Source organism: Rattus norvegicus, chromosome 15 (genome assembly GCF_036323735.1).
Source record: "Rattus norvegicus strain BN/NHsdMcwi chromosome 15, GRCr8, whole genome shotgun sequence".
NCBI classification, from domain to species: domain Eukaryota; kingdom Metazoa; phylum Chordata; class Mammalia; order Rodentia; family Muridae; genus Rattus; species Rattus norvegicus.
In genome coordinates, this window is record NC_086033.1 from 44,448,579 (window position 1) to 44,460,776 (window position 12,198).

At 43.1% G+C, this 12,198-nt stretch overlaps 1 protein-coding gene across 4 annotated transcripts in view; it reads right to left on the reverse strand.

Annotated features, from left to right (window-relative positions):
* The window catches only part of Adam2 (ADAM metallopeptidase domain 2), a 41,380-nt gene extending 30,388 nt beyond the window's left edge, over window positions 1-10,992 (reverse strand). Inside the window, exons 1-6 of one of the 4 annotated variants that reach the window (XM_039093614.2) lie at window positions 10,833-10,992; window positions 10,415-10,491; window positions 7,538-7,593; window positions 6,482-6,560; window positions 1,450-1,480; window positions 556-614 (exon numbers count right to left, since the gene is read on the reverse strand). In XM_039093614.2, the coding sequence (XP_038949542.1) occupies window positions 556-614; window positions 1,450-1,480; window positions 6,482-6,560; window positions 7,538-7,593; window positions 10,415-10,491; window positions 10,833-10,905 (375 nt within the window). In that variant the 5' untranslated portion in view covers window positions 10,906-10,992. Of the gene's footprint in view, window positions 1-555; window positions 615-680; window positions 850-1,403; window positions 1,481-6,481; window positions 6,561-7,537; window positions 7,594-10,414; window positions 10,492-10,832 lie in introns of those variants that run through there. The other 3 variants (NM_020077.3, XM_039093615.2, XM_063274593.1) reach the window with 3 other exon arrangements.
* Window positions 10,993-12,198: the final 1,206 nt, after the last annotated feature.

Below are 12,198 nucleotides of genomic sequence, written 5' to 3' on the forward strand. Positions count from 1 at the left end.
GAGGATAGAACAGAACAAATTTAAAAGGGTTAACCAAAAAACAATGTAAGAGGAAGAATGAAGGAAAAAGAACACAACAAGAGACACACAAGACATGAGGTGATAGATTTAATTGATTTAACTCATGACTATTCTACACATGTGTATTAAACTGGTCATGAATAAGACAAAATTGCCACATTAAAAAACAACAGTCTGAAAAAAAGTTTTTCCCTGTGACATCTTCAGCTTTAAAATATACCTATGCACATGCAAATCCATCTAATATAATTCAGTGACTTACAAAATAAAAGCAAAAACAATAAAACAAAACAAAAGACAAGCCATGAAAGTAGGAGGGAACAGAACAGGAGGAGGAGGGGCTGCAGATGAAGTGGGAGTGGGATGAGGCAGGGGGATGGGTGGATGTGATCAACATCTCTTATATACATGTATGGAATTGGCAAAGAATGAATGCGATTACTTAAAAATGAAAGCTTCATAGATTAATAACTTCAGAAACAAAGAAGAGAGCATCAATAACAGTATTAAGGAAGAGACAGTAGGAAAACTTACATAACTAGTTTTAAAGATTGTGCCAGATGAGCTTTCTGATGGACACATCCCTGTGGTATCTGTGTGGGGGGATATGTAAGTAGTTTATCAGAAAGTGACTTGGTACTACCTAATTAATCCCCTACCTTGATACTTCGTATCTTATACTGCGGGTCTCTTAAATCCATATCCTTCTCGGCATAGAGTAATGTGTCTCCTTTCTTAGGTTCCACTTGGTAGATTACATGTTCAAAACCACTGGAAGATTCCAGGGGTTCAATTCCGTAGCTAACGTTTCCAAACTGAAGTACTCCCCTGACAAAGTCAAACCAGAACAACGATGACAAGAAAGTACTAGTTATAAATGAAAGAATGCACGCAGAAGTGGCAGTTAATTGTCAGTTAAGTACTGCATTTTCATAAGGTCACTAGAGCTACTGGAGAGTCACAAACCAAGTGGCACACAATAGTGATGTGATTGGGATCTTCCAGCTAGTAACATTTTATGACCTTTGTGGGGCTGGAGAAATAGCTGAGTGGATAAGAGCACTTCCTGCTCATGTAGGGGACCAGGGATTGGTTCCCAGCTCCACACAGCAGTTCCAGCAGCCACCTGTTGCTGCACTGGACTAACCTAGCACTCATGCAGCCACACTCACTTACACATAAACATAATAGACAAATGCTGAGACTTGTTTACCAACTTCAAACTTAAGGACAACTTAGATTCAGTATGAGGATGGAGTCTATCACTTAAATTAATTTCCATTTATAATCCATTTTGCCTTTTACACACTTACACACATACATGCATTCACACACTAATTTTTTAAAAAATACCATTTTTATATACAATTATGTATTACAACCTGAGTCCAGTACATGTGCTAACAATCACCATAGAATTTGGATAACCTTCAATGTATCCTTGGAAGTAGCAGATATTCTGAAACACAAAGATAAAATATACAATATATCCCCTTGTGGTAAAGATAACATTATCAAATACTTAAAATTGTCAGCTATGTGTATCAAATACCAGTTGTTTCCAAAGCAGATCCATAAGATGAGTGAGTAGAGTGTCATATAATTTTTAAACGTGTTTTATGGTCATATTTTCATATGGTCTCTCTCTGTCTGTCCTCTTTGAGAAAGTGCTTCACTATGTATGTTAGAGAAGCAAAATGAATCAAAAAGGGAAATAATTTCCAAGAGTGTTTTGAGTGTGTTGCTAGATTGGCTTGCACAGAGCTCTTTCACAGAAACAGTAATAACCCCCCAAACAGGGCCACTACATTCTCTGAACATCTCATTGCGTGGTTTTTCAAGACTCTGCTGCAAGGGCTCCTCCCCACACCCCCATCTGCCAGGCAAGGGAACTTTCAGGTTCTGGGAGGTGGCCAGAGTTTCTGAGGAAATGAGATACAAGCCTTGGAAGAGAGGGAGATACAGAAGGAGATTCCAGGATGCACGCCCAGGTGGGACTCCTATATCTGCCCTTGAGCTGAGGATGTGGCATGACAGAGACACCCACCACCCCAACCCCTTGGGGAGTAGTAACATTGCTCTCATCTTGCCTGTCTCCGAGGACAGGACAGGATGCTTACAGAAGGAGGACAGGATGCTTACAGAACGGAAATTCCTCTTCAGGGAAGGGTGGACAGAATCCACCCAGATCCAAGATGGCTGCCAGCCTGATCACATGACAATAGCTAGTCTCTATGTAGTTTCCATAGTGACTCGCTCACCAGCAGCAGCCCCAACAGAAAGCACTGGACCATAAAAGAGGCAAAGAGAGGCAGTTCCCTGGTCCCAGACTACATAAATACGGTGTGACTTCCCCCGAGGATGTGAGCTGAGAATTTTTAAGGTTCCTAGTGGTCTATTCTGGCTGTTGGATAAACTGTGCAGATGAAATTCAGCCTAGGGTCTGTCTTTCGCTTTGTGGCACTAAGCACTGATCTGTCTGGGGTAGGGACAATAATCTATGGATAACAGGGAATCTGGCAGAAGCTAAGACCTGCTTAAGACAAGCTAGGTGCTGGCTCCAGACCAGTTACTAGAACATGACTGGAGATGCTTGAAATTGATTTCTTACAGTGCTAGGATTTGAACCTAAGACCTCATGCCTGCTAGGCAGGAACTATACCACTGATCTATGGTTCCAAGCTCAAGACTTAAAACTCTTCAAAGATTCACAAGTATTTTGATTGCATCATCAAACATGGCCAATATGTGATTAAAAAATATTAGCTGGCGTGATGGTGCATACTTTTAATCCCAGCCATCAGGAGACAGAAGCAGGTAGATTGCTGTGAGTTTAAGGTCAACCCAGTCTACATACAAAGTTCTAGGCTAGCCAAGGCTACATAGTAAGATCCTGTCTCAAAAAACAAAACAAAGCAAAACAAAACAAAACAAAACAAAAAAAACCAAACCAAACCAAACCAAACAAAAAATCAGTACACATCGTGTATGTGTGTGTGTGTGTGTGTGTGTGAGTGTGTGTGTGTGTGTGTGTACACGTGTGTATAGAATTGTAGAGCATAAAAAAACAATTAGGAAAGAATAGAACACTTTAGCAGAACACGCCAGGTAGGTTTCAGAGCAGAAACCCTTCCAAATCACCCCAGTGAGAAATGCTGACAAGGCCTTGCTCTGCAGGGGAGGAAACAGAGTAGAAAGAGAAGCTAGAAGAGCATAGGGAGGTGGGGTCACAGGAAAACCTGCAGGGAGAAGCAAGGGATGCTGGGAAACTGGAGACTGTCTAGCTCAGTGACCAGTGAGGGCAGAGCTGGAGATGTCATCTGTCCTCTGCCCCTCCCCCACTCTTCTGAAGTGTCCACTTTTATTTTGTTATTTATTTATTTATGTATTTATTTTTGGAGCTGAGGACCAAACCCAGGGCCTTGTGCTTGCTAGGCAAGTGCTCATGGTCAGCACTGGTGTACCCGTCCAGCTGTGATGGAGAAAAACGCAAAGGAACTAGTCCAGCGCATGCTTCAGAAAACCCTTTCATTAGTATCAGCTTTTAGTAAAGACCAAGAGAGCCCCAAAGCTTAACCCCAGGGCAAAGATGAGGGTGGTGGAAGCACTTTCTGATTGCCAGGGCTGACTCAGAGGTTGACTCGGAGAGAAGTAGCCTGTTGGGCGGCTGACAGCCAGTCTTTTCTGAGACGTTACTTGCAAGAATTCAAGGAGAAGCTTGTGCTTGCAGGCATATTAAAAAGAGGCAGAAGGCTAGAGGTTGTAGGGAGAGGGCTATGCTACATGTGTGAACTCTCTCAGTGTTCAGCCTCCAGGTAGCTAGCTAGCCCGTGAAGGGCAGGTGGAAAGCAGATGGATAGGAGGAGTGTTCTGGGTGGCACCAGACATGGGACTTAGACCTATGCAGCTGTCCCTCTGAGACAGACGGACACAGTGGATTGGAGGAAGCTACAGAACAGTACGTGCCCTGGAGCATTGTGAAGGCATGGCAGTGACCATCAAGGAACAGAGTCTAAGGACAGTGGTGTGACCAGAGGGAAAGGACAAAGAGAACCTGTGTGACCACTGCCACCCAGGGTGACCAAGGCGAAAATTTAACCTTTATCTTCCTATGAAATGACATCATGGACTTAGCACACAGCTGGCAGGAGGACCAACCTCCTCCAGGCAGCCATCAGACCATAGAACTGGCAATAGTTACAAGTGTCAAGGGGTGGAGGAGAGGAAACTCAGGCTTCGTACAGGCACTATGCAGAATGTCTAATTTCAAACAAAACGTCGCAAGATATAGAAAGAAACGAGCACAAAATGATTGGGGAGGGGGATCTTAATAGAATCCCCCCACTTTCTAGAGGCTGCATGCTTGGATTCTCTGAAAATGCATCTGTTGAGCCCCCAGTCCCCAGGGTGCTGGTATTAAGAGATGGAGCATGGTTCACATGGTTCATTTGTTCCTTGACTGGATAGTCTGATTTTTAGGGATGAATACAGTTTTTGAAAATCAGAAAAACGATTCTGTAAATTTTTTTTTAACCTACTTGATGGCCTTGAATTTTCCTAGTCTAGAAACAGGTTTCAGAGAAGGACAGAAACCCAGGTTATCTATGTGAAGCCCTATGTTTGTTGCATTTGAGACCAACATTTAACAGCTCAGCATGTCTTAAGTAAAGCGTTCTTTTCTCAGCCTTTTCTTAAAGTTGTACTGTGGAGACAGAAGGCAGAGTTTAACCATGTAGACAAGTGGCCTCACACTCACTGATTCCCAGTTGCCCTTGAACTCCCAATCCTCCTGCCTCAGCCTCCTGTACTCTCAGATTACACATATGTGTTACCATGTACGCTTTTGCATCGTCTGATTTGTGTTGTCCTTACTGTTTATTTCTCCATATAGTCCAGGCTGGTAAACTTCCTACGTATCTGAGGGTGACCTTGAACTCAGTCCTTTTTCTTTTTTTTCTTTCTTTTTTTTTTTTTTTCGGAGCTGGGGACCGAACCCAGGGCCTTGTGCTTGGTAAGCAAGCACTCTACCACTGAGCTAAATCCCCAACCCGAACTCAGTCCTTTTGCCTCTACCTTCTATGTGCTGATATTAAAGGCATATGTCTTCATGTTCAAGTGTGCGCTATTGTGGCCTGTGTTTGTCTGTCTCTTTTACATACATAAACACACGTGTAAATTTCTCTCTTTAACACTACAGCACCAATGGACAGCATGCATTTTTTTTTTTTTTGGAGCTGGGGACCGAACCCAGGGTCTTGCGTTTGCAAGCGCTCTACCACTGAGCTAAATTCCCAACCCCCAGCATGCATTTTTTAATATATCAAAATCAACTCATGTGTGTCTGCTTTTTTTCCTGTTAAACAACAGTTAAGGTGTGATAATGTTAATGGTCAATTTGACAGAATCTACTCTCATCCAGGAGGTGGGTCTCTGGGAATGAATGCCTGTTGGGGAATCATGATTTTGCTCATTGAATTGAGAATACTTGTCCACTGTGGGTTAGCGTTACTCCCCGCCTGGAATGCAGGGCTTTATAAATGGAGAAAGGGAGCCAGGAGGTAGGGTGCATCCAGCGTTCTCCCATGGGTGCAAAGTGAACAGCTGCTTCAAGCTCCAGCTTCAGCACCATGGTGAACATCAGCTGTGAGCTGGAACGCACCTTTTCTCCCTTAAGTCACCTTTGCCGAGGGGCTGGGGACTTAGCTCAGTGGTAGAGCGCTTGCCTGGGAAGCGCAAGGCCCTGAGGTTCGGTCCCCAGCTCCGAAAAAAACCCTTATCACAGCAGCAGGTAAAGAAAGCAAGACACAGGGCTGTGTCTATTTTATGTTTTGTTAGAATATTAGCCTCTAAAAGTGATGGCATCACTATCTAGAAAATGAAAATGCAAAGGAGAGAAGAGGAGGAAGAAGAGGAGGAAAAAGAGGAGGAAGAGGAAGAGGAGGGGGAAGAAAAGGAAGAAGAGGGGGAAGAGGAGGAGGAGGGAGAGGAAGCAGCAAGCACAGGGCAATGGCGATAATAAAGTGCACTTCAGACATGGGGTAGCTCTGCAGTTTGACCCACATTTCAGTTGCTCCCCACCCCCACTCCCAGGGTAGATATCACTAAGCAAAGCTCCAAGTGTTTCAAATGTGCGAAAAATGCAATATTTTCCTAAATGTATGTGAAGGTTTATGTGTTCTCATTTGGTCCTCGAGCAAACTCCAGAGAATAGCTTGGGGTTCCCCTGCCTCCTAGATATATCTTCCCCGATTCAAATCCTGACTTTTCCCACACGAACACGTGTGCACCGGTGGGAAACCAAAATCGTGGAAGCACTGTACTCTGATTTGGTTTAGTAATCACCAGCCTAGTGGGCTCAGCACATATAACAAAAAGGAAATGATTAAGTTCGTGTCTGAACAGAGGACATCTTTGTATCCCAGGCCCATACCACCCGGTTAGAGAGAGGTGGTGCTCATACCTGAAACTTCTGCTCAAGAGGCCTCATGATCCCTGTGCTGTCATAGCTGTAGACTCTAAAGTTGGGAGGCAAGAACGCTCTGCAAAAGCCAAGAGAAAATAAATGTACTTAATAGAAAATTGCTTCCCACAGGTTTAACTTTTAAACATTTCCTATCAGACATTATTATCTCTAAGTAAGTTTGCAGAAGGTTTCTCAGTATCCAGATCTTTTACCTCTGTTGAGTTTCCCACACATAGTCATTGTTTGCAAGCCACTCAAACGATAGTGTCTTCCTATTGGCAACCAAATAGACAAAGACACCTGCTCTGCACAGACACGGACAGAAGGAAGCTCCCCATTCCAGGCCACGTTTGACACAAATACATAACAACCTAAACTACCCCACAGGAAGCTGAGAACTGAATTCCCAACAGCCCCCACCCTGCGAAGATGCCGGAATGAAGGATGAATATAAACCCTTAGCCCCATGGAAAGACCCAGAAGGATCAGGCAGAAGCCGTCACCAAGTCACTCCCAAAGCCTCCATGTCCCAAAGGCATGTGGGAGAGGGTCATGGGAAACAGACCATTTCCATGGAGAGGCCTCCGTGTCCCAGAGAGCGGTAGGAAAGGGTCATAGGTAACACTCACAAAGCACAGTTCAGAACAGTGAGTACACACACGTGGGACAGTGGAGCCAAAGCCTGAATCTTATGGGAAATAACAACGGTTAAGTAAAAATGTAGAATGAGGGAAAATTTCTCATGTTGGGGGTAAAGGGGATTTGTCTCAGAGACTTCATAGTCTTTTAGACACAAAGGTGAAGCACAAGTCAAGGGGTGGCAGTGTGAGCCTATGACCCCAGCACTGGAGAGAAGGGGGGAGGGGAGTTAATGAGTACTGAGCCAGTCTTAGTTACACAGGAAGATTCTGTCTCAGAAGTGAAAACAAGGGGACAAGATGAATAGCCCATAACCAGAAAATTCCCGAACATAAAGTCTTGCATTCTAGGTAATTATTAACAACAGTGGTAAGTGAGAAGAAAGACTGTTGATAAGATGTGACAGTCACGTACTTTTGCATTAGGTTCAGGATGTATGTTTTCCCTTCGATTTTGAGACTGTAGGTCACCTGGAAGGAGAATATATTTTTTAAGAAAAGGAAAATGGGGTGAGGGAGTTATAAAGGAAAACATTTTTATATGAACACTACACTCCCCAAATCATATTAATACACCAAAAAGAAAAAAATTGATAGTTTGATGTTGACTTGTTTTAATGAAATGTGGTGTGATTTATCATTCGTTGTTTCACCCGAGACCTTCTAAAGAACAGGTTGCTTTTTAATCTAGTAACTGTATTAGCTTGCTAAAGACTGAGGTCAGTATAAAACGCGCTTCATATCTGGGCAGAATACAGCAAGCTACAGCTTCATGGAAACTCTGCAGACCCAAGAGCAGAAAGCTGAGAGCTTGGGGTGTGGTGTTTGTGGGTTAAGTTTGCGTATGATGGGGATCAGGAGCTCACCAACTACTATACCAATACCAGGATGACGATTTAGAGACGCTCCCTGGAGTTACCAGGTCTCAGTCTGCCCATCAGCAGAGACTTGGTGCCATTTAATCCACAGGTGTGTAATTAGTAGCATAGCTTGGCACATTTCGTTTCCTTGTCCTCAGTTAAATGATTACACATTTGTGAGATTTACGTGCAATTAGATTGTTTGTTATTAGTGAGAGTTAAATCCCCCCTCCTTTTTTTGAAATTCTGCTTTATTCCTTTTCCTTTGGCAAAATAAAGATGCAGTGTGTTTTTTTATTTCGATCGTACTTATACAATTTTTGCTGCTGAGTTTTGATCTGGTACAGATTTTTATTTTGTCTGTCTTATCTATAAATAATTGCTTTCCCCCTTTCTCTCCAATTCTTATGCCCATCACCTTTCTCTTGTTTTCTTCCCTTCTTGCATGGGTCGGTAAGAGCTTCCAGGACAATGGTAGGCAGACATTAACGGTGGGCAGTTTGACTTCATTCTCGATCTCTTCCGGGATACCTCCCAATAGCTCAACCTCATGCTATTTGTAAAGAGCGTTATGACTTCTCTGTAAGCCACTTTGGTTATAGATTTTAATTGTCATGCACTTTATTTAGCCGTGGTAGATTTAAAAATCGGTAGAATACCTGTCGTCAACAGTTATATTAAAAACCCAAACACTGACAGTATTTGAAGGTGGCATCTATGTCAGTAGAGCATAGCCCTCTGGCAGTCCAGCTGGCCAGGATGCTAAACCTTATGTTTACTACTCATGGTCACACTGGCTATGAATATTTATTTAAGCAGTGGTTTGCTTTGCATAAATGTTGACTTACATACGTTTTATCCTTCCCTAGTACATGGTCCATCTGCTTAAAGCATGGCCTCAGACACAGTTGGCATTGCTGCACCCCCGTGATGACCGTTGTTCCAGTACATTGATCTCCAGCACTGTCCCCTCCAGTGTGATGCTTCACTTTCTGAGTACAGCAGAGTTTACTCATTCAGCCTATTACTGGGAATTAGTTTTCATTTGTTTTACAGTTGTAAGCAAAGTGGTGATAGATATGCCTGCTACATATGAAAGGATCTTTATTGACAACTGAGTGTGTTTACAAGTTTACTTGTAATTTAAACATAACCTTGCTCAATCAAAAAAAACCCTAAACAATAAACAAAAAATAATTTTCAAACATTTGCAACTGGATGCGCACATTTACATGATTGTGATCAGAAAATAATATTGCTTAGGCAACATCTTTTTTAAAAAGATTTAAAGGGCTAGAGAGATGGTTCAGTGGTCAAAAGCACTGGCTGCTCTTCCAGAGGTGCTGAGTTCAATTCCCAGCAACCACATGGTGGTTCACACACATCTATAAAGGTGTCTGATGTCCTCTTCTGGCATGTAGGTCCACATGCAGGAGAGCACTCATAATAATTAAAATTAAAAAAACAAATATTTAAAGAGATTTAAATTTTTTTTTTAAAAAAACTGAGTTCCTTACAGTTTAAGTGTCTTCCTCTTAGGATCTCTATTCTCTGCTAAACACACTAACTGTAAACGTGCCTGTGTCCCTCGAGACAGTAACTACAACAGCCTCTTAGTTCCAAGGGAGCCAGCAGGTCTCTTACAGGGTTACAGACATGCAGCCATTAATGAGAGAGACGATTTGAGTCCCAAATTTTATACTTAAGACAACTGCTCTTTTACTTTATACTCTACATGTTACAAATCGGTACTGGTGAGTCCCTCCATGTAGAATCCTTGTTTTCCAATTAAAAAGAAAATAACCACTTTTTAAAATGGCCCCTTTAACTTAATGATTGAAGTGTCATAAACACACACAGACATTCCTTTTTAAAAAGATGTATAAAACTTTACAAGCTTCACCCTTCAAAGAGTCACAGACAGAAACGCTAAGGACACATGAGCATTTAATGACTGCAGCATTTATGGCCCAGCCACAACGGTTTGCTACTTCAAGGAACACAGCTTATCGAGGATTCTAGAGCTTACTCAAAACAAAAGCAAGCAAGCAAACAGAAAACAAAGGAAAATAATCCTAAAGAGAAGCAAAAACAGTTTGAAAAGAATAGTCTTAGTGAGGAACATATTTACAAAGTGGAAAAAATAGTTCTATTAAATGACAACCATCACCTCTCCTCCAAACACAGAAGGATAGGAGGTTGAGAATAGAGCCTTTGGTGGATCAGGTCAATTTGTGAGTATTCAAAAGCACCGAGGGACGTGGGGCTGAGAAACCCAGTGTCATCGGCAGTATTTTTTCTAAGCATTGTTAATGTTGGCAAACAAGGCATACCTATAACATCTAGCTATTAAGCACGGATGAGAAATACCAAGGTAACCTCTCGACAAGAAAAATAATTGTGACTTCTAAGTTGTAAAACAAATTAATTACCTGTGTTTCGTAGCCTTCACTTGTGACGGACCGGATTTTCTCTGGCACCGTGACTTGCACGTGTAATTTCTCACGAGCTGCAAGGCGCAAAAGGCATTTCTCAGAGCCACACCCCTCGCACACTGAAAACCTTCATCCTTATCCCATGAAGCATCATCAACCTGAAACAGGATCTAAAACTGGAGGGTTGTGGGAGCCAAGCCTGGGAACACCCCGTCCCCCAATATTGCGTTTCTTAGGGTCCTTGGGCATGTGGCTTGTATCCGTTTTGCATTTCAGCTGTGGTGAGTTGGTGGCTTGAGCTCGTTCAGGGGTGACCCTGGGTTGTTCAAGTGCAATTCTGGGACGCCCAAGGCAACATGGAGGGAAAGAGGAGCCGAGCTGGCTTCCAACGGCCCCAGGACAGATTGTTACTCACTGCCTTCTGTTTGGGGCTCGCTAAGCCCTCCAAGTCTACTCAGCCCACTCAGCAGAAGCAAGAGGAGCCACATGGCCTGGCCTCCTGGACCCCAGCCCCGGGGAATGGCAGTTGGCTCTCTACAGGGCAGTTGGGGGCGCGAGGTGAGGGCTGTGGGCAGCGCAGCTGTGTGCTGCAAGGCTTTTGTGCTGCTCCGTGAAAGCTGGCAGGGTTTGAAGGACTTGCTGGGCTTGAATTCTGAGACTAAAGGTGGGAAAGGGAGGATAGGTAGTTGAGGGAGGCAAACCTTCCTCCAGAGAGTCAGAATCCATTGGAACAGTCGAGCAGCAGAAAGGTTCACATATACTTACGCTAAGTTTTAATTCTTTTTGTTTTGTTTTGTTTTGTTTTGTTTTGTAACTCTCTTAATAACAATAATCCTATAGTATCTAATAATGCTTTGCCTATATTTGGATAGTGTCAATCATAGGTGGACAGTCTGACTAACATTTAAGGAGACAAACCAGTGTAATTACAGCCCATATCAGCTGCTACGACAGAACCATCAAACCTCCGGCTTGTTCCCTGACAATTCTCATAACCACAAACTAGTTTTTTCTGCCTTAACCTTTTTCCAGAGAGTGTGAAACACTGTGTTCCTCTACATCTAGATCCTTGGGTGGTTCCACCCACAACAGCAGTTTCCTATTGGTGCATACCACACATTGAATATTTCACCATGTTTGGTATTGTGTATGACATCCCTGTGTGTGGTTTTGGTTTAATACTAAGATATTCCTACTGAGTTTATTCCCAGGGGGAAGTTGCCAGATTGAAGAGTATGTCTTGTAAATACTTCTGAAGAATCCTTCAAGCTTGTGCTCATAATTTACGTCCCACCAGAAGTGTATGAAGATTCTAGATTCTGTCAGCACTGCTCTGGTTAGCTCTGTTAATTTGACACAGCCTAGAGACACCTGAGGAGGGAGTCTAATCTGAGCTGTTGGCTGAGGTGAGGTGGTGGTCTTGATTGTTCATTGACATAGAAGGGCACACACAGCCCACTGTAGGTGGCACTATTCCCTAGGCTGCTGGTCCTGAGCTGTATGGGAAAGTTGGCTCAACATGTGCTTGGGAGTGAGCCATCACGCAGCATTTCTCTATGGTTTCTGCTTTAAGTGTCTAATTGAGTTCTTGCCCTGACTTCCCCCAAGGGACTGTGACCTGGAAGTGTGCACCAAATAAATCCCCTCCTCCTCTAAGTTCCTTTGTGGCCATGATGATTGTCACTGTGACAGAATGTAACTAGAACAAATGTCTGTCCTTACTTTCTCTATTTTGTTTGTTTTGGCTTGAACTTGTTTATTCCTGGTGGGTAATACTTTTC